Raw genomic sequence first — 23,541 nt, forward strand, 5'->3', positions numbered from 1 at the left:
CTGAAGGTTAATTTGGGCTAGAAGAACAAAGTAAAGGTATTCATTTATACAGATCTATTCTCAGACTTAAAACTGGATTTGTGTTCAAAGGAGGGCCTCTCTTTTTAATAGAGGAACATTTGGAAGCAATGGTAGTATAGGTAAAGGCAGAAGATAAATAAATAATAAATACACATATTCGAAGTTTTGTAGTCACGTGTTCTGATATAAATTTTGGTGTATAGAGGTGGAAGTGAGAGGAAATTGCTGTGTGCGGAAATGATCTTGCACTAAGGTGTATTTAAGTGTCAGGTTCAGAAGTTGAAGCCATAAATGTGATCCCTGAGTGCTCTCAGCTCTGTTCTCTAGTCATAGCTCATTTATATCAGTTCTAATTTGGGTTAGAAAAAGCAGGTTTTGCATAGTGAGAGAGGTCCGCACCAGTAATTCTACATTTTTAATATGCAGGTTGTGACCTGAAAGACTAATTCTATCCTGAAATAGTACTCAGTCTGCAAATTATATTTTGTATCACTCTGGTGGATGGCTGAGAATTTTCCCTTTTTTTTCTTGCATTAAAACAGAACTATACTCACGTCCTCTCCAACGATGCAATGTTTGTCAGCTCCCTCGCCGGTGCTGACATCTATTATCTGGCTTTTTCTAGGTTTGGCATCTTTAACGATTTAAATCAGCCTGTGCAGAATGACATAACTCCCGGCATTCATTAATCCTAAAAACCAGCAAATTTGTTAAACACAAAAAAAAGTGCAAACAGGAAGGTATGAAGCTTTTATGACAAGAAACTATAAAAAAATTCAAATAATAATTTGTCTAGTGAAAGTGAATATACATTAAGTCTGTGGCATAAAAATCAAACATTTCTGTGCTAGTCAAATGTTTTTCATTGATTTTGAATGGAAATGACCATATTTAGCCACCAGATGGCTCAAAGTATCCTAGGATATAATAATTAGTGTCACCTAGTGGCCAAATTAGGTATTTATCATTTTAAATCAATGAAACACATTTCGGAAAATTCACATTATGTGCCATGACCGGCGTTTTACCGCATTGTAAAACTCTGCCTCTGATTGGCTGAGGTGGAGATCATGACATCATCCACCTGCCTCTCCAATCAGAGGAAAAGTTTGCATTCATTCATAGAATACAAAGCTTCACTTAAATGGCTGAGCAGTGCTCAGTCCAATTTTATTTTCTTCCAGAACAGGAAGTCCACATCTCACTGCTGCAACACAGTGCTGTATACTGTACGTAGCTGAGGATGCATAAGTTAATACAGCCACCCGGCAGAAGCGTAACTAGAACCTTCAGGACCCCAGTGCAAGAATCCAAGAAAAGGCCCCCCTGACCCTGACCCAGGGCCTTTGCCTCCAAGCCTGGGACCCTTGCTTCCAAGCCGGTGGCAGAATACCAAGGCAAGTGCAACCTTTGCGACTATTTTTTACCATTTTATTTATTTTTTATATCATTTTTTAAATTATTTTTTAAAAACCTTTTAGGAGCTCCATTAGGACGCTTTGGTAAGATATCAGGGGTCTAAACATACCTCTGATGTTCCACCTTTGAGACAGAGAAGGGAGATTGAGGACACAGCACTCAATCTTCATCTCTGCAAACACAGCAGCACAGAATGAATAGACAGGAATAGCTCTGTACAGAGCTTCCCATTCATTCACAAACTGAAGTGAACAGTACCAATCACTGACTCTGTCCATTCAGACTAGGAAGGGGCCTGTAATTGACATATTTACTGGCCCCTTTCCTACTCTTCATCCTGACACATCCCCGCAGCAGCCGGCGGGAGAAGGGAGGGAGGAACACGGCACCACTGTGTGAGAGAAAGGGGGGCACGGAAGGAGGGCATGGGGGCTGGGAGAGAACACAGGGGGGCCTGATAGAGAGCACAGGAGTAGCAGAAAGAAGCTGGATAGGATGGATAGCACTAATCCCCTTCATTGTCCTCCTGCAGCTGTTGAATGCCTGCGGGAGGGAAAAAAGAAGAAGTGGGCATTCAGCGGCTGCAGGAGGAAAATGGAGAGCATCGTTTCCTCTATATGCCACCCTGCCGCCCCTCCTATTCAGGCGTACAGGGGGGGCCACACAGTCCCCTGGAGAATAGGGCTGGGTTGCAACTGTGACCCCTGTAGTTACACCCCTGGTGCCCAGGAAGCACACCTGTTAATTCAGTGAATAGTTTGTTTGGACCAGCATGGGCAAAATAAATTATTTAAAGGGATATTAAACATGGAGATCAGCTTTAAAGTAAACCCTAAGGGCTTGTTCAAAGGGGCGCTATTATTGCCATCTCCCTGGATCGCTTTTCAGAGGTGTCTGATAGGTGGTAAAAAGGTGAAATTTCTCATCCTCGCTGCCTGTTTTAACCCTCAAAATGCTTGCCCATTGTGTCACAACATGTTGCAGGCAGGGGCGGACTGACAACTCATGGGGCCCCATTGGGCAATAGGGGATCATGGGGCCCCTGTGTCCTTGCTCACACTCAAAAAAGCCTATAAAAAGGTACCAGGGGCATTTCATGGGGCCCCCTACTGACCCTGGGCCCTCGGGCAGTGCCCGAGTGCTCAAATGGTCAGTCCGCCCCTGGTTGCAGGACGGTTGTGGCGCAGCCCTATTCACTTGAAATGTTCACTTTTGCCAGCAGTACTGCCTGCCGAATGCAACATGCCAATTCATTTTTGCTGCAACTGCAAAGCAAGGAATCACAACTGAGGCATGTGTACAGTTCTGAGCGGCTGCATTTCTGTGCACAGGCCCTATCAATGAACATCTCTTATTTGCTCCCTTTTGGTGCAAAAAAATAATAATTTTTTGATCCTGAATAATCAGTTGGCTGAGACTTCCATGTGCTGACTGTTATCAGCTCTCTGTGAACTACACAACACCTCCCCCTCAAGTTATGGAAATAAGGAAAGGGGTTGTGTAGTTCTAACAAACCTGCTGTGCTAGGGTGGCAATACTGAAAAAAGATGCCTGAAAAAAGAAAACTAATGCAGCCATCACATCTAAGGACCGATACGGACTGGTAAGCTGCAATATATTACTCTTTGATTTAGATAAGCATTAGATAAGGCTTAATGCGCTTTTCGAAAATAGTGGATTATTAATTATTTTTTGATGGAAAATCTAAATAGAATTGGGATTGAACAACTGGATTTCCACACTTAGAGCTAACCTTATCATTGAAAGCAAAAGAAAAAAACAGTCAAAGCGTCAAGCTCACATACATGTAGAAATCCAATCAATCTATTTCAGTTTCAATTCAGTTTACCAGATAAATTGAATAAAATGAATAATCCCCTATTTTCGATCTACTGCTGTGCAATCAAATTGAAGAAACCCCAATTGAATATGGTGGAAAATAGCTTTTTATTAAATTGCTGTTTTTATTGGATTTCCACATGAATGCAATTTTTCTTTTAATGTATTAAATGTGTTTTAACTGGGAGGGGAGTTGCTCAGGGAAGGGGTAGAGTGTCTCTACTCTGGGAGGATGCAGACCATTCTAATATGGGGGGCGCAGTGGCTTAGTGGTTAGCACTTCTGCCTGGCAGTACTAGGGTCATTGGTTCAAATCCCAACCACAGCACCACCTGCCTGGAGTTTGCTCTCCCTGTGCCTGCATGGGTTTCCTCCAGGTACTACAGTTTCCTTCCACACTCCAAAGACATGCTGGTAGGTGAATTGGCTCCTGTCTAAATTGTCCCTAGTATGTGTATGTATGAATGTGAGTTAGGGACCTTAGATTGTATGCTGCTTGAAGATTAGGGACTGATGTGAATGTACAATATATGTATGTAAAGTGCTGCGTAAATTGATGGTGCTATATAAGTACCTGAAATAATAATATATTGCAGAGACATCAGCCAAGGGGTAATATGCTCCACTGGCCCAGTCAACCCCTGCCCTGATCTTAATCTCCTGCTCCCTTGTCTCCTCCTCCCATGCTCTTCTCCAGAGCCTCCCCCACCCTCTGGAACTCTCTACCCCAATCTATCTGACTATTGCCTACTCTGCCCACTTTTAGGCGATCTCTGAAAACCTATATCTTCAGGGAAGCCTATCCCGCCTTCAGCTAATAACGGAATCTTCTATTCCTCTTATCAGTTCATCCCCCACAGTTATTACCTTTTGTACCACTAGCCCCTCCCTCTTAGATTGTAAGCTCCAAGGAGCAGGGCCCTCCTATCCCTCTTGTATTGAACTGTATTGTTGCTGTATTGTCTCCCTTTAAATTGTAAAGTGCTGAGCAAACTGTTGGCGCTATATAAATCCTGTATAATAATAATACCCCTCTTTCTGACCAGGCCATTTTTTGCGATACTGCTCTGCATTACTTTAACTGACAATTGCGTGGTCATGCAATGCTGCACCCAAATGAAATTTATGTCCCCACAAATAGAGCTTTCTTTTGGTGGTATATGATTACTTGTGCGGTATTTATTTTTTTGCGCTATAAACAAAAAGAGACCGACCATTTTGAAAAAAAATATTTTTGACTTTTTGCTATAAAACACATCCAGTAAAAAATGTAAAAAATCAAATTCCGTCATAAATTTAGGCCAAAATGTATTCTGCGACATGTCTTTCCTAGAAAAAAATCCCAATACGTGTAAATTAATTGATTTCCGTGAACGTTATAGCATCTACAAATGGCAGTATATACTGTATACTGGGATTTTTTTTTTATACTAGTAATGGTGGCGATCAGCAACTTATAGCGGGACTGAGGGACTGCGGCGGGCATTCTGACACTGGGGGGAAAATGAATAATTGCCACGGACATCCCAATGATACTAATACAGGGATCAGTAAGTAATAATAAGCACTGATACTGTACTAATGACACTGGGCAGGAAGAGATTAACATCTGGGGCTATCAAAGGGTGTGCTGTGTTTTACAACATGTGCTGTGTTGTGTTTTACTTGGGAAACATGCTGCTGTGTATTTCACTGCTGTGCAGAGAAATACACAGCAGCATGTTATTGTTGGCAGGAGAGAGACCTGTGTTGTTTAGACACAGGTCTCTCCCCTGTCAGTGTTACTCGGGGATCACCGGGTGCTGGCGGGGAATCTCTGGCTGGGACCCGGTGATTGACATCCGTAGCCAACCATGGCGGCGCGGGTAGGGCGGCGTGCATGCTCGCCCCCTACCCGGAAATGCAAATCACCTATATATGTGTGACTTTACTCAGCCCTGCCGCACTGTAGCAGTATTTCTGCTATAGTGCGGCAGACAGCTGGTTAATAGGAGGCCATCTTTATTCTTTTAATCACTTTGCTTTCTATGCAGTCCAAAGGTGGTTAAAATTGCCTAAAATTGCTAGGTGTACGAGCAGCATGACTCCTCTACAGGACCGTGTTGTGAGGGAGCCATTCTGTATCACCAAGACATTACCTGCACTGTGTAGGACTGAGCTGTCCAAATTGTCTGCATGTAAACTTTTCACATTTGCGCTCATTCCTATGTGTAGCGCAAAATTTAAAAAAGAAATACTTTATACCAGAAACATGACTCTAGTGCATTAATAAAATTGTAGTCAACTCTAATTATTTTTTTAGCCCTAAGATTAGTTGTTTGGACATGTTTGGTATGTCCAAAGAGTGAGTAGGTTAATATAAGTTCATGGTTGTAGCAACAGCTGCAGGGGTGTAGATAAGTTGGGGATAAGGGGGTCCAAAGCTTCCTACCCCAGAACGACCGTGGTGCGGCAGCCAGACACAGCAGCTGCAGTTCTTATCTCCTCTTCGGCTCTAGTCACATGGCGCAGCCATGGGAGGACTACCCGTCATTCTGAAATGTTTGGTTTGACAGGTGAGTGTGTTAAGCTGGGTTCACATCTATGCATGTCGGGAACAAAATCGTGTGCTTTCCCAACATGCTATAGTTTAGCTGTTGGCACCTGATGCAGCTCCAATCGTGCAAATTTTCACATGTGCCAAAGTGCACAGTACCACAGCACCATGTGGTTAGGTGTAGTGCATTTTTGGAAAAGGGTCAGGGACTTTTCTGTGTTTGTCACACATAGGGCTGCCCTACATGCAATGTGCGAGGAAAGTGCAATCGTTCAGTCTCACCAGTAGGTCTGAACCATGCCTTAAATGGAAGGGGAGATCTGTACAAAGGGGTAGGGGCCAGGGGTGGGATATACTGGGAGGGAGCTGAACTGGATGGAGCTCTTTGGGGGCTGTAAGAAAGCGTGGTATGTACTGTGGGGGAGCAGTATTAATGGGGTAAATGTATAGAAGTCAGCGAGCGCTTATGATGGTAAAAAGCAGCTGTACACTAAAAAGAAACCACAAACCTTCAAAGTGAATATATAAAAATTATGCAGCGCTGAGGTACTAGAATAAATAAATGTATACCCAATGTGTCAACTAAATAGACTCAAAAAAAAATAAAAATTTATATATATAAAACACGTATAGTCCCAAGTAAATGATGAAGACAAAGTATGCAGGTGTGACCAAGGTGATTGTGCTAATCCAGATATGGTGTAATCCTACAATTCATGTGAGTGGCAAGCATATAGTTAAAGGGCGCACTCATTCGAAATGGCATACCCCAACTGATGACGTACTCCTTGTACGAAACGCGTCTTGGAGGAAGCCTGCACGCCCTGACGTTACGTCGCTGGATCAGGGAGGTCCGGCGGCCACTACACCTACACCAGCTGGTCAGTGCTCATAGCAGTTCTTTTAGCTGATTGTTGTATCCACATTAGGAATTTGCCGCATGTATGTATTTTATCCTCATTTCATACATTTATTAAATATATTGGACTGTTAACATGCTACACTATAGGCATCTCCTTTTGTTGCTCTTTGGCGAGCTTTTAACTCCCCAGAGCCCCCCTCCCCCAGTGGTGACCATTCCATTACCCAGAACAGGCTGCGTCCGTATACACAGCACCTATCTTGACATGTAGCCATCCATTTGGGCTGTCATCTCCAATACCATTCTTAAGAGGGACTCCGGGCATATCGTCATTGATTCATACACTGCACATATTCTATGCATATCTGGTGAGTGCGCACTTTAACTATATGCTTGCCACTCACATGAATTGTAGGATTACACCATATCTGGATTAGCACAAGTCACCTTGGTCATACCTGCATACTTTGTCTTCATCATTTACATGGGACTATACGTGTTTCATATATATAAAATATTATTTTTTTTTTTAGTCTATTTAGTTGACACATTGGGAATACGTTTGTTTATTCTAGTACCTCAGCGCTGCACAATTTTTATAAGTACGAATGGGGTGAAACTGTACTGGGAGAAGGCAGGGGAGACATTGGGAGTCTAATATATCCCTGATGTCTCCGTAACGAGAACCTGTCACCTGTCCAATGCTATCACATGGGGGCTTGTTAAAAAAGAAATAAGGACAAGGTTCTTTTGGCCCCACTTCTCCTGTGGGTCACAGGAGTGCACTTAGTTCTGCACTCCTGTGATCTGTATTCAGCCAACAGCAGGCTAAAACCCACTGTTGGCTAACATCTCTCGGCCAGTCCAGGCTCTGTAGAGATCCTGAATTTAAAGTCAGGATCCACCCAGATGCCTGGCTGGCAGCTGGCTCAGCCTCTCAGCACACTGCTGAGCTTGAGCCAGCCACTCCTATCCCTTTCGCAGTCCAGTGCTCCAGTGAGTGCTGGAGGAGCAGAGCAGAGAGCCGGTCACTGACAGTCACTGCTCCATGTTCAGTTAAAGTGGAGTTCCTGACTGTAGCTACTGACTTTTAAAAAACAGCCACTCACCTGTCCCACGATCCCACGTTGCCTCCCGCCGCAGCCCGTTTCACCGGCCGTCCTGTATTCCAGGCACTGGCATCTTCAGTGTGGGCACCCGGCTGTGACAGCTTGCGGCTTCACAGCCGGGTGCCCACTGCACATGCGCGAGCAGTGCTGCACTTCCTGAATGGCTCTGCCGTCTTCTAGGACCTGTCACGTGTCCCACAAGACTTCGGGGAGGGAGGGTAGGAGGACAACTTCCGTTTTCGATCGCCTAGGCGATCACAGCAGAAGTGAGAGCGGGTACCTGTCAAATTCGAGTATTGGCACAGATGGGTTGCACTGCTGGGCACAGGTGGGTGGCACTGCTTGGCACTGTTTTGGCACAGATGGGTGGCACTGCTGGGCACAGGTGGGTGGCACTGCTTGGCACTTGTGGGTGGCACTGCTGGGCACAGGTGGGTGGCACCCCTCCAGCGGTGCGCTGCGGAGGCTTCCATCTTCCCCCGGTCTTCCTTCTGGGCTTCCATCTGACAGGCCAGGCCACGATGACGTCACTCTCACGCATGCACGCAGGAGTCCCAGGCCACAGCTCTGGAGGAACGGCATGGGCATGCCATTCCTTAAGAGCACATGCGTCGGCTTTAAAAAAGAGAGAGTAACTCCTAAACCGTGCACATTTAGGAGATATTAATTTTACCTACAGGCCAGCTTTATTATAAGCTGAGCTGTAGGTAGAATTAATAAAAAACTGAGGAAAAAACAGATCAGTGTGAAAGCAGCCTAACTTGAATATAAAAATGTTAAAACTTCTTCAAGAGGGGAGAGTAGTTAAAGGGGATAAGTTCACCTTTGGGAACATGTTGCACGTTCCACCCATTTTTAGGGTGGAACATGTACCATGTTCCCAATGCTGCATCCGATGCCCAGTCCCCCCCCCCCCCCCCGTGACAGCAGAATGGAGAGAAGTTCCACGTACCAGCTGTCATCTTTTAAAAACATTGTAGCCGTGCGGAGCTCCGCCCACACAGCCACATCATTCATTTCCAGAGTTCTGTGAATGAATGGACTACAAGTCCCGGCAGCTTTAGTGGCTGTCGGCTTGTAGTTCTCAATGAACTACCGTGGCGGTGTGGAGCATCATGGTAGTTCGTCGATTCTTTTTGTCAGTATATCTGCTTGCCCGTATATCTCATATGGACAAGTAGATACACTCACCGGCTACTTTATTCGGTACACCTTGATAGTACTGGGTTGGATCCCCTTTAGCTTTCAGAACTGCCTTAATTCTTCATGGCATAAATTCAACAAGTTGTTGGAACCATTCCTCATTCTCATGCCATATTGACATGAGTTACTGTTGCCTTCTATCATCTCAAACCAGTTTGCTCATTCTCCTCTGATCTCCAACAAGGCATTTTCGTCCACAAAACTGCAGCTCACTGGATTTTTTCTCTTTTTTGGACCATTCTCTGAAAACCATAGAGATGGTTTTGCTTGAAAATCCCAGTAGATCGCCAGTTTGTGAAATACTCAGACCAGCCTGTCTGGCATTAACAACCATGCCGCATTCAAAGTCACTTAAATCCCCTTTCTTCCCCATTCTGATGCTCGGTTTGAACTTCAGCAAGTTGTCTTCACCACGCCTAGATGACTAAATGCATTGAGTTGCTGCCATGTGATTGGCAATTTGTGTTACCAAGCAACTGGACAGGTGTACCTAATAAAGGGGCCAGTGAGAGTATACTGACAGGTCAGGGGGAGACCTGCATAGCACCAGCAATCTGCTGATGGTTGGTGCAATGCTTTACAGGCTCCTGCAACCAAAAATAATAAATGCACTTTTTTTTTTACCTGAAAAAAAATGTGCATTTATTATTTTTTGTCAAAAGGTGAACTTATCCTTTAAGGAAAGGGGGGCTCACGATGGCCTCCTGGGCTTGGTTTCCAGAGGTCCTTACCCCAGCACTGCTCCTGTATATGGGTTCGGAATGAGATTTTGGTTTTGTAGAATACAATGACCCTGATGAGGTCATGCAGCTGTGGTTATCCCTCCTGTCCCCTATAGACGGCAGTCAGGAGACAAACTTCTCAACTTGCCAAACTTCTTTTCTTTCCCTGAACTTTTCTCAGTTTGTGTCCTGGGAGTTGTGCAGACAGCTGGAAGTGGGACCTTCACCCAGGAGCTGCCCATAGCATGGTCCCTCCAGGATCTCCTCCATCCTGAACCCTGCACACCCCTGCTCCAGTCCCCACTCATTTGCAGTCTTCACAGCAGCTTTCCAGGAATTTGGACAAAGGGAGATCCATGATCCCACCTCCCTCCACTGACTTTATCTAGGAATGTGAGGTGACCTAAGGGTGACCTTGCTGGGAGTCCCTGAGTGGCACAATCTAGAGGAGGGAGGGGGGGATCTGTAGTCTGGGGCCAGGACTTGATCAGCCACAGTGATCACAGAGGGAGGGGGGGAAGACAAGGCTGAGATCTGCCGGAAATGTCTGCACGCCGCTGACTGCAGACACACACAAGGGACAATGCAGAGAGCTGACACTCGGGGGACCGTCTGCTCCTAGGATCCCGAATCGGGCCACTCGCTGCTCCTGCACAACTTTCCCCGACTGCCTGCGTCTCCTCCATCCAGGATCGTACAATGGGGCTGCCGACTCTGGAGTTCACCGATTCCTACCTGGACAGTCCCGACTTCAGGGAAAGGCTGAAATGTCATGAGATTGAGCTGGACCGGACCAACAAGTTTATTAAAGAGCTGATCAAGGATGGGAACATGCTGGTCGGGGCGCTGAGAAGTAAGTCAGTGGCATGCTGCAGCAAGTCACCCCCTTCCAGCGATGTGCATCGCCTTCCCTGCAACACTTATTGTTGCAGAGTGCTGATCACATTTCACCAAATATTTGTCTTTTGTAGGGTGTTATTCTTATTATGTTCATCATACACAGGCTGGATGTTTTGGCATGTTGGATACATTCACACTATCTATGATTATTATTATTCAGATTTTATATATCTCCAACAGCTTGCACAGAGATTCATACTATAAACTTTCTAAAGGAAGACAGTACAGTCACAATACAAGAGGCCTTTGAAGGTTCTGCTTCTGAGAGTTTATAATCTAAAATTTTTTTTTAAAAAAACCTTAACAATAGAATTTCATCATAAATTTAGGCCCAAATGTATTCTGCTACATGTTAAAAAAAAAACAATAGGTGTATATTGATGGTTTGTGTGAACATTATAGTGTCTACAAATGATGGTATAATTACTGGAATTTGTATTTATTTTGAACACTAGTAATGGCGGTGATCAGCAAACTTATAGTGGGACTGTGATAGTGTGTTGGGCAATCTGACACTAACTGACACTCTGTGGGAATTAACTGCTACTGACATTATCAGTGACCCCCTTCCAGCACGAGTTACTTTATTGCAGAGTGCTGATCACATTTCACAAAATATTTGTCTTTTGTAGGATGTTATTCTTATTATGTTCATCATACACATTCACACTATTTAGTATTAATATTGTTCAGGTTTTATATACCTTCAACATTTTGTACTGAGCTTTATATTCTAAAGTAAGACAGTAGAGTTACAATACAAGAGGTCTGGGAGGGTCCTGCTCCCGAGAGCTTACAATCTAATAGGCTATTCTGTTGTGTTTGGTTTATTGAACCACGTGAGCCCCTGCAAGGTTTTAGCCTCTTCATGAGCAGGCCATTTTTTGCTATTTAGCACTGTGCTACATAAACTGGTAATTGCGTGGTCATGCAAAGCTGTATCCAAAGGAAATATATTTCTTTTTTATTATATAAACAAACAAAAAAGACCAACATTTTTAAAAACAAAAAAAACTATGTTTTACAGTCTGTTATAAAACATATCCATTCATCCATGTCTTTTGTTAACCCCCCCCCCCCCAAAAAAAAAACAATAGGTGTATATTGATTGGTTTGTGTGAACATTATAGTGTCTACAAATGATGGTATAATTACTGGAACTTTTATTTATTTATGTATTTATTTATTTATTACACTAGTAATGGTGGTGATAATACTCTCTGGTGTTATTACCTAAAAATGTTACTATCCCATTATATTGCGTGCATTTTGGAATGCATCCAGACCTTTATTTTTAAACAATCTACTAAGTTGGCCAAAACTAGTAGTTGAGGGAGCCTGTTCCACATGTACACAGCTCTTACTGTTAAGAAGACTTTCCGTATGTGTAAGTTACATTTTCTTTCTTTTTTTTTTACTTCAGATTTAAATAGTGCTACCTTGTCAATTGCTTTAAGGTGAATAACTACACCATGATCACTATATGGAGCACCTATGTATTTATATATGGTGATCATATCCCCCTTAATTGCTTCTTCTCAAGAGAATAAATTCAGTTCCTCTAATCTTTCCTCATAGCTGATCTCCTCCATGCCTCTATCAGTTTGGTTGCCCTTCTCTGCACTTTCTCCCATTCTACAATATCCTTTTTGTGAATTGGTGCCCAAACTGAACCGCATATTCCAGATGAGGTATTATTAATGCATACATATGCATTCTTTTACATGCATTATATGCATTTACATGTGTATGTGCAGAAATGATGCCAGTAAGCATTTATTTTTGCACCATGATCACCGCTTTAAAATACAAACCTAAACACCACATTGTTCTTTAACACCTTGTTCAAAGACATAACAAAATATGAAAAATGTCTCAAAAAGCTGTGTTTTTTTTCTGCCTGTGTGCATGAGGCCATAAGGCTTCATTAAGATGGGTGCTGACACCCGTTCTGTATGCAGGCTGCGTTGTTTATTGCACCTGCATCTGCCCTGAGCTGGGTGCAGGCAACCAATGGGCTGATTCAGACAGGTGTTGACCCCGTCCTGAGTGCTAAGCTGCTGTTTTCTGCATCTGCATTCACCATGGAGCTGCATATAGGCAGCCTACAGTATACAAGTGGATGGAGACGCACAGATGTGCAGGAGAGCGTGCACGGATCCAGCTATCCCGTGAAGACTGAGATTGAGCTCTGCAGTCCGTTTTGCAGAAGGTGTTATTTTATTCCGGGTCACAATCTTGCGCAATGTCCTTTTTGTCTCTTTCGGTCAGTTGACCATGTCAACCGCTCTTATGCCTATCAGATGACGTTTTCCCGGAAACTATATGTCTTCATAAATAACCTTTTGATATTGTACCTCGTCACAAATAAATTGGCAACTTCGGTCACTTTGGCACCAGCTAAGCGGCACCAACAATATGCCCTCTTTGAAGCTCAGTAAGCTCTGACCTGACTCAGTATTACTAGTAGCGCACGCAGGGCCGTGGATGGTGGAGGTACCACCAGTCCTCTTGTACGGGGCCCAGACAGCCAGGTGAATCAGATTTGGGTAGGGAGAGTGATCTGCACGACGGGGTGGTAATTACTGGAACTGATCCCCTGTTTGGCTCTCTCTGCAGCAGCTGAAAGCTGGCTTCCTCTCCTCTCCCTCCCGCTGGCTTTCCGCTGCTGCAGAGAGAGCCATACAGGGGATCGGTTCCAGTAATTGCCACCCTTCCGTGCCGATCACTTTCCCTGTCCAAATCTGATTCAGTCAGTTGTTTGGGTCCCATAGAAGAGGACTGGTGGTACCCCCTTATCCACAGCCCTGTGTGCACTGCTAGTAATGCATAGTCATGTCAGAGCTTACTGAGTTTCAAAGAGGGTAAATTGTTGGTGCCGCTTAGCTGGTGTCTCTCTGACTGCACCCATCACCCTCCCTGTACACTATATATTTTTCCCTGCTGCCCAGTCCCCCTGTGTGCCCCCACCTCGTCATTGCTGCTGGTGTCCCTCCTCTCCTTCGACCAGCAGCTGCAAGCACACAATAGGGACCTTCATGATGCAGAGGGGTCCAGAAAATATGTCACATTTACTAGCACTTACTTTTCTGAATGAACACAATGAGTGATCCGTACTGATCACTCACTGTGTTCATTCATATCTGAAGCATGGTAACTGTTTTGTTTTTTTTTTGTTGGGGGGGGGGCGGAGGGGCTATCAGGTTGGCTGTATGGTGCCCCATGGTTTCTTACAGCAGCCCTGAGTGTACACTGTGAATGATGAAAGTGAGGATTCCTACCTGTTAGCTAGGTGTCTCCTCATGCAGAGGAAGCAAAAGAATGTTACATCACTTCCACTTTCAAATCAAAACATATCATCCCTTTCACACCTGGAAATCATGTAGTGTTTCCATTTTTTTTCTAACTCCTGTATACAGTGGATATAAAAAGTCTACACACCCCTGTTAAAATGTCAGGTTTCTTTGATGTAAAAAAAATAGACAAAGATCAATCATTTCAAAACTTTTTCCATCTTTACCTTTACCTATAAATTGTACAACTCAGCTGAACAACAAACTGACATCTTTTAGGTGGAGGGAAGTAAAAATAAAAAATAAAATAATATGGTTGCATAAGTGTGCACACCCTTAAACTAATACTTTGTTGAAGCACCTTTTGATTTGATTCCAGCACTCAGTCTTTTTTGGGTATGAGTCTATCAGCATGGCACATCTTGACTTGGCAATATTTGGCCGCTCTTCCTTGCAAAAACACTCCAAATCTGTCAGATTGCGAGGGCATCTCCTGTGCACAGCCCTCTTCAGATCACCCCACAGATTTTTGATCGGATTCAGGCATGGGCTCTGGCTGGTCCATTTCAAAACTTGAATCTTCTGGTGAAGCCATTCCTTTGTTGATTTGGATGTATACTGTGGGTCATTGTCATGCTGAAAGATGAAGTTCCTATTCATATTCAGCTTTCCAGCAGAAGCCTGAAGGCTTTCTGCCAATATTGACTGGTATTTGGAACTGCTCATAATTCCCTCCTACCTTGACTAAGGCCCCAGTTCCAGCTGAAGTAAAACAGCCCCAAAGCATGATGCTGCCACCACCATGCTTCACTGTGGGTATGGTGTTCTTTTGGTGATGTGCAGTGTTGTTTTTGCGCCAGACATATCTTTTGGAATTATGGCCAAAAAGTTCAACCTTGGTTTCATCAGACCATAACACATTTTCCCACATGGTTTTGGGAGATTTCAGATGTGTTTTTGCAAAATTTAGCCAGGCTTGGATGTTTTTCTTCATAAGAAAAGGCTTCCGTCTTGCCACTCTACTCCATAGTCCAGACATATGAAGAATACGGGAGATTGTTGTCACATGTACCACACAGCCAGTACTTGCTAGATATTCTTGCAGCTCCTTTAATGTTGCTGTAGGCCTTTTGGCAGCCTCCCAGACCAGTTTTCTTTTTCATCAATTTTGGAGGGACGTCCAGTTCTTGGTAATGTCACTGTTGCGCCATATTTTCTCCACTTGATGATGACTGTCTTTACTGTGTTCCATGGTATATCTAATGCCCTGGAAATTCTTTTGTACCTTTCTCCTGACTGATACCTTTTAACAAGGAAATACATCTGATTCTTTGGAAGCTCTCTGCGGACCATGGCTTTTGCTGCAGGATGTGACTAAGAAAATGTCAGGAAAGACCTACTAGAACAGCTGAACTTTATTTGGGGTTAATCAGAGGCACTTTAAATGATGGCAGGTTTGTACTGACTCCTATTTAACATTATTTTGAACGCGATTGCTTAATCTTGAACACATCTACATCCCCAGTTATGAGAGGGTGTGAACACTTATGCAACCGTATTATTTTAGTTTTTATATGTTTACGCCCCCCCCCCTAAAATATTTAAGTTTAATTTTCAACTGAGTTGTACGGTTTATAGGTTACAGCTGGAAAAAGTTCGGAAATGATTTATCTTTGTCTCATTTTTTTACATCACAGAAACCTGACATTTTAACAGGGGTGTGTAGACTTTCTATATCTACTGTATATATAAAGATTGTCAACTGGTCTGTCCTAATTTAGCTGAAATGAATGAAAATAATGTGTGTGGGTACGGCAAGATCTGTCTTGAAAAGCTGACATTTTGCATGGACAGTCCAAGATTTTAGATTTTTGCGAACAATGTGCCTAATTATTTGTTTGATCACCTACTGTATATGACTAGATCCCTCTATCCTTCATGTCAGAGTCACTTCTTATATTCCATATGTATCATTTTTTACTGACCTGAGAAGGGTTAAGCTGGCTAGTGCAGATGAACTGTCCAGATGAACTGTCCAATATTCCCTCAGTGGGTGACCCTCTTGGCTACGTCCTGCCTGATATCCCTCAACTGAAAAATTGAAGAAGTCAAGATTAAAATTTCTGGCTGGACAGCTCCTACATCCAATCAGATGCGGCTGTATTTTGACAGCTGACGGGGTTGGCTGTCAGAATATGATAGCTGAAGGGGGAGACTTGTTAATTCATGCTGTATAGATTTGTTTATAAAATGTCTCTATAATTCTGTAATTCCCCGGTCACACTGGATGCTAATTGGCATGCAATTTGCATGCCATGTGACTTGCAAATCGCATGCCAAGTTGCACCCTATTGTCCACAATTAGAGTGGTCATATTGGTGCTGTTCCGACTTGGTTGGAGCTGCACTGGTTTCTAATGTAGTACATGCTCTACTTTTAGTGGGATTTGCATAGAGGTCTGTCAGATGTCTTGAAATCGCACCAGAAATCAGCATGTCACCCGACTTTGAAATCGTGTGACTTCACTGTAATGATGAGATATCCAAAATTTTACAGGGCTTGTCTTCACTGTATTACATACAGAATATAATGCCTCATGTTTTTTAAAATATTTTCAAGTGGTTTTTGAAAATATGCAACCTGCCTTGGGTTGGGAAGTTGGAAGGTTGTCCCATGTCGCTTGTCTTAAACGCTGCACGTTTGCAGGGGTCTTTGCCCATTGATTGCCACTTCTTTGCCCATTGATTGCTACTTCTTTGCATTGTACCTATCAATTGCTTGTTGCAGTGGTATATGGCAGTTTTTGGTAATTTCAGGGACAGAAAAACATGCCCCCAAACCACCCTGTTTTCCATGGATGGAGATAACCCTTAGATGAGATTTCCCCTCATTTAGGAGAGATTTCCTCTTTCTGGGACAGGAAGGAAAAGGAAATCTCCCCAACTGGGCACAGACAGGAAAAACACTGACAGTTTTTTTTTAACCATTACCAACTCTAAATAACAAGGAGGAATATATATATATATATATATATATATATATATATATATATATATATATATATATACACTATATTGCCAAAAGTATTGGGCCAGCCCTCCAAATCATTGGATTCATGTGTTCCAATCACCTCCATGGCCACAGGCATATAAAATCAAGCACCTAGGCATGCAGACTGCTTCTACAAACATTTGTGAAAGAATGGGTTGCTCCCGGGAGCTCAGTGATATAAAGTGTGGTACTGTGATAGGTTGCCACCTGTGCAATAATTCCATCTGTGAAATTTCCTTGCTACTAAATATTCCACGGTCAACTGTTAGTGGTATTATAACAAAGTGGAAGCAACTGGAAACAACAGCAACTCAGCCACGAGTTGGGGTCAGCGCATGCTGGAGTGCATAGTGCGCAGAAATTGCCAACTGTCTTCAGAGTCAATAGCTAAAGACCTCCAAACTTGGTGTGACCTTCAGATTAGCACAACAACAGTGCGTAGAAAGCTTCATGGAATGGGTTTCCAAGGCTGAGCAGCGGTATCCAAGCTTTACATCACCAGGTGCAATACAAAGTTTCAGATGTAGGGGTGTAATGCATGTCACCACTGGACTCTAGAGCAGTGGAGACGTGTTCTCTGGAGTGATAAATCACTATTCTCTGTCTGCCAATCTGATGGACATGTCTGAGTTTGGCATTTGCCAGGAGAACAGTACTTGCCTGACTTCATTGTGCCAAGTGTAAAGTTTGGTGGAGGGGGGATTATGGTGTGGTGTTGTTCTTCAGGGGGTGGACTTGGCGCCTTAGTTCCAGTGAAGGGATCTCCTAAGGCGTCAGCATACCAAGACATTTTGGACAATTTCATGCTGCCAGCTTTGTGGGAACAGTTTGGGGATGGCTCCTTCCTGTTCCAACATGACTGCACACCAGTGCACAAAGCAAGGTCCATAAAGACATGGATGAGTGAGTTTGGGCTGGAGGAACTTGACTGGCCTGTACAAAGTTCTAAACTCAACCCGATAGAACACCTTTGGGATGAATTAGAGTGGAGACTGTGAGGCAGGCCTTCTCATCCAACATCAGTGCCTGACCTCACAAATGCACTTCTGGAAGAATGGTCAAACCTTCCCATAGACACATTCCTAAACCTTGTGGACAGCCTTCCCAGAAGAGTTGAAGCTGTTATAGCTGCAAAGGGTGGGCCAACTCAATATTGAACCCTACGGACTAAGACTGGGATGCCATTAAAGTTTATGTGCGTGTAAAGGCAGGTGGCCCAATACTTTTGGCAATATAGTGTTTGTGTGTATATGTATATATATATAAAGTATGTCAATGTAGCCAATATGGATATCTTAACATTCTTGGTATTCTAGCTATATAGGTCCCCTGAATGTGCCTAGTTTAACTGTGCCATCTTTGCACAGAGTATTGTTGCATCCAGGGATGGTGTTTAACCACCTTTGCAACAAACTATCAGCAGATATGCACATGTGTGAATGTAGTCTAAAGCTCACCACATTACATTCTGATTGTACAATTTCCTTTAGATCCACCATCAATAATGTAGTGAAAGGGTCTGCCTGATTGGATAGAATGAATGGATAGATTAGGTAGACTCTCATATTGCATAGTTTTGTCAGATTTAAAGTTGAATGTACAGTCAGACTGTACTGTCCATGGTGACTGCCACTTTTGCTGGACAGCTTGGTCTTCTAAAGGAAGTTGAGAAACACCTGGCAGGTACTGGCAGGATCAACAAGTAATAAAGCTATGGTACAGGAGGACTGAGAAAAACATACAATATATGTCATGTGTGATTTTGTCCATAGTTCTCCTTTAAGTGCAGGCACCTCTAGAATCCTGTACTTTAGAATATATTTATGTATTTATAGTGAAGGATGCAACTACGGAGCAGAAACAATTAGGGGCACTTTAGGGAATAATACATAGATTAGGATATACGTTTGTAAGCATTTATAATATGTAGAAACTAGATCCAGAATTGCATGACTCCAACATAAAACATAAAGTGGAACGTCAGCCCCTATTCTTTGCGTCGCAGCCCCCCTTCTTGCTCCGCCATTATGATGCATGCGCAGATATGCTGAAGGTGTCTGTCTGGTCGGAGGGTCCTGGCAGAGCCTTGTTGGGTATTTCCGACGTGTGCACATAGATGTGAAGGTTTTGTCAGTTCTGTGCTACGGTTGGCTCTGAGGAAGAGGTTGTGTCCTCGAAACGCGTTAGCCATTTGGTCATCCAGGGTTCCATCGTATGGACTCAGATGTTGTTTGGATCATACATCTTGTTCAGTTTGACATGCCTGTGTTATTATGTCCATTGTGAGTATGATACCTATTTTGTTTCTTCAATTAAATTATTTTAAACAATAATGCACTAGGTCGGTGCGCCCTTTTTCTGTTTCTCCATTTGTATCCTGTGATACGTACATGTCTTTGTGCACGTCCTGCAGCACAGCTGTATATGCGTAGAACCTGGGGAAGGGGTCCAGATGTCTTTCTCACCTAAGTGAGAATCGCGGAAAATGCAGCACAATAAAGAGCAAGAAAAAAGTAGTTTAAGGGCGGGTTAACACCACAAAAGCGCACTGTAGATCCGTTCTGATTGCGTTTCTGCATGCGTGTTTTTTAATGTGTTTTTGATGCATTTCCAGATGTATTCCAGATTTTTTTTTCTTCTTTTTTCCTGGTTTTTAATTTTCATTGTACTGGAGTCCGGTGAGTTTTTGATGCGGTTTTGGTGCATCCTGGTGAATTCTTTATGCGTTTTACCATGTTTTGGTACAGTGCAGTGCAGGAAAAATGCAGCTGTTCTACTTTTTTTTTTGGAACTGGAAATGACCGCACTAGTGTGAACTATGCCATTGGAAACCATGTAATCTACTTTTCATGCATTTTTGATGCAGAAATAAAATGCACTGAACTACATGTGGTATGAATTGGCCTTTAGGGTGAAGGTCCGCTACAAATCCTTAATAGAATTTTTTTTCTTTAAGTTGTTTTGTTTGAGTTTTCATATAGGCTACATTAGCCAAAGTGTACATACAAACAATATACAGATCAGTGTACATGTAATTCAGATACATAGCATAAACAGGCGGTATACCTAAGAGAGAATATAAGACCTCTTTCACACGGATGTTCCGTTCGGGTCCGCCTGCCCGTTTTTCAGGCAGACCCGATCGGAACCTCTATTCTCCTCTATGGAGCCGGCGGGTGTAAATGGACATGTGTTTGCTTATACCTGCCGATGTCCAATCCAATCTGCCAAAAATACGGATGAGGATCCATTCCCCTTCCATCCATCCGATCGGATGGGATTGGGATTGATGGAAATGGACAGGCAGTTTACATCCGACCGCCCATAGAGGACAGTGGGCTATGTCTGTGTCTGCTCTGAAGCAAAGCAGACAAAGACCTGTCATCAGCTTGCTTAGCGGGGATCAGTAGACAGATCCCCCACTGAGCAAGCGGATCCGCTGACGGATCCGTCCTGTGTGAAAAGGGCCTAAGAGAAAGGGTAACAAGCCAGCGCTTATTTTCAAAAAGGTACCCCTCGTACCACTTTTGTGTTTTGTTTTTTGGTAGATTGCGGACCGGTTCAGTCGTCATTCGGGTGTTCATTGCTGTATGTGTTACTGTTCGGGAGATGTCCCCTCACTTCCTGTCTTGGTGACACCCAGGGCATTGCTGTGAGCTGAACTTCCTGGTTGTCGCAGTCAGTGACATTCCACCAGCTGCTCATGGATTCTCCAAGGAAATCTATGAAGAATGCTCCCCAGAAGAGGTAAACAGGACGTTTGTCTCAGGAATGGTGGGCTGGAAAAGTATGCAAGGAAGCACAGCTTTATAGCAGATGTATGCCCTTAGTCAATGACATCTAGTCTGCTAAAGCACAACGTATCACAAACAATTGCTATCATATTGGGTTTTCATTTTTTTTTCAGCTTTTTTTGCATCTTAGTGCCGCTGATCTTGTGCCGTCTCTTTGCAGTCACCTACTATCTGCATGCACTACAGCAGTGGTTCTGTGTCATTTCTCAGGAGGGATTCCTGATGGTGACAACAGTAGGCTGTGCCTGTGTAATGTGTGTAGAAATGGCCACTTGTAGTCTCCTTTGAAAGTATGTATAAGGGCCTGATCCAGCCTGTCTAATATGGGGGTCAGGGGGGAATACTGTCATCACACCTTTGTTTTATCCTCCCCCTAGCTCTTTTTTTTAATTATTATTATTATACAGGATTTATTCAGCTACAACAGTTTGCTCAGTGCTTTACATTATAGTGGGAGACAATACAGCAACAATACAGCTCAATACAAGAGGGTTAGGAGGGCCCTGATCCTTGGAGCTTACAATCTAGGAGGGAGGGGCTAGTGGTACAATAGGTAATAACTGTGGGGGATGGACTGGTTGGAAGAGTAGAAGAATCTACAGTATCCTGCACAGTATCTGCTCAGTGTTTACTTCCATTTCATTTTATCCCTACCATTCATTGTTGTGTTACCTTCTGATATAATAAACTCAGTGTATACGGTATCACGCTATGTGGTGTCCCTTATTGGGCTGTCTTCAATGAGAGTCCCCACTTGCAGAACCTGTTCAAAAAAGGGGTCCCCAGATGGTGACACGTTTGAGACACGTTTAAGAATCTTGGAGTGCCTACCCCGAGTTGCGATTGGAAGGTGTATGACCCTGACCTTACCTTGGCAGTAGACGACTGCTACCTGATGTTACAGGATGAATCTCACATATGTATTTTTGACGCACTTCTGGTGAGTGTGCATTTTCTACCCCAGATTCACCGTGTGGTACACTGGAACTCTGCCCCACGCACTCATTAGGATCTATTGGATCCCCACGTTGGGCTTTCATTTATCTTGGGACTTTTTATTCACTCAATTTCACCTCAGTGTGATCTGATATTTGCACTTGATTTTATGCTATAATATGATATTTATGTTATTTTAGCGCTGTACCTTATATATATGTAGAGTAGGCGATAGTCTGATAGATTCAGGTAGGGAGTTCCAGAGGATGGGTGACGTCCTGGAGACGAGCATGGGAGGAGGAGATAAGGGAGCGAGAGAGAAGGAGGTCTTGCGAGGAGCGGAGAGGGCAGTTTGGGTGATATTTGGAGACAAGATCAGTGATGTAATTTGGGGCAGAGTTATAAATGGCTTTATATATGATTGTTAGTGTTTTGCATTTTATCCATTGGGCAATGGGAAGCCAGTGGAGGGATTAGCCGAGAGGGATGGCAGATACAGAACGGTTAGTAAGGTGGATGAGTCTGGCAGCAGCCTTCATGATTGACTGAAGAGGGGATAGCCTGCGATGAGGTAGGCCAACGAGGAGGGAGTTACAGTAGTCAAGGCAAGAGATAACCAGGGAGTGAATAAGTTGCTTAGTGGTTTCCGAGGTTAGGAACGGGCGTATCTTGGAGATGTTGCGGAGGTGAAGTCTACAAGATTTGGACAGTGATTGGATTTGGGGCTGAAAGTACAGATGGGAGTCTAGGATTACACCTAGTACCCTGGCATGAGGGGGAAGGACCGATGATTGTGTTATTGATCTTGATGGAGAAGTCAGAGGAGGGGGCACGGGCTGGGGTGAATACTAAGAGCTCAGTTTTGGAAAGATTGTGAGGAAGTGGAGTGACATCCATGCCGATATGTCGCTTAGTAGGCTAGGGATGCGAGTGGAGACTGAGGGGGTGAGGTGAGGGGTGAGCTCTCCGTTTCTCTCTCTCTCCAGGTCTCCCCGCTGAGATTGGCTGTGTGTGAGCCACCGATAGTCATTGTGACAGAGATTGAGGGAACCAGTCCTCCATGTTCACTTGGTGCCATTCTGTACTACGAGTCACCACCCAGACAGAGAGTTCCACATTACTTCGAGGTAGTGCAGAGGTGATGTATGGGGAATCCTGCTCTCATGAATCTCTAGGTGGCTATGACTCAAAGGGTATGTATTACCCGGTGTTTGTGTTTTTCAGTCATGGCACCCTTTAAATGTATGCAAAGTCAGGAGACACCCCAGTCCTGAACTGCATATATTGGGGTGAAGGACACTTCACTGGATGATGATGTCACTCTCTCCATGGTGTACCCCCCCCCCCCTCGTATCAGGTTCTGGCCATTGCATTCAAGTCATTCTCTTTCACACCATTGTCCCCTCATTACATACTTTATCTCATCAGAGTTCCCCCTTCATATCAGAGTCCCTCTAATACATCAGACCCCCCTCCCCTCCACATCACAGTCTTTCCATTATATTATAGTCCACCCATCACACCAAAGTCCCCCTTTTCCATTCGATTGCCCCATCACATCGTGGTCCCTCCATTACATTAAAGTTCCCCCCACATTAGAATTCCTAACATTACAGTAATGTTCCCCATCATATCAGTGCCCCCCCCCCCCTTCACATCAGATTTCCCCTTCACATTAGAGTCCCCCACTTCACAGCAGTATCTCCCCATCACATCAGAACCCCCCCCCCTTCACATTAGAATAGCCCACTTTATATGAATGTCTCCCCATCAATCGGGTTCCCCCTTCACATCAGAGTCCCCCCATTACATCAGTATCGTCCCATCACATCACAGCTCCCTCATCACATCAGTGT

At 43.8% G+C, this 23,541-nt stretch overlaps 1 protein-coding gene across 1 annotated transcript in view; it reads left to right on the forward strand.

Annotated features, from left to right (window-relative positions):
• Positions 1-9,907: 9,907 nt before the first annotated feature.
• The window catches only part of ARHGAP42 (Rho GTPase activating protein 42), a 470,299-nt gene continuing 456,665 nt past the window's right edge, over positions 9,908-23,541 (forward strand). The window contains exon 1 of the mRNA XM_089687254.1: positions 9,908-10,564. Within this exon, the coding sequence (XP_089543380.1) occupies positions 10,411-10,564 (154 nt within the window). The 5' untranslated portion in view covers positions 9,908-10,410. The remainder of the gene's footprint in view (positions 10,565-23,541) is intronic.

Source organism: Staurois parvus, unplaced genomic scaffold, assembly GCF_062004578.1.
Source record: "Staurois parvus isolate SC_StPar_1 unplaced genomic scaffold, SC_StPar_1.0 ptg000422l, whole genome shotgun sequence".
In the NCBI taxonomy this organism is placed as follows: domain Eukaryota; kingdom Metazoa; phylum Chordata; class Amphibia; order Anura; family Ranidae; genus Staurois; species Staurois parvus.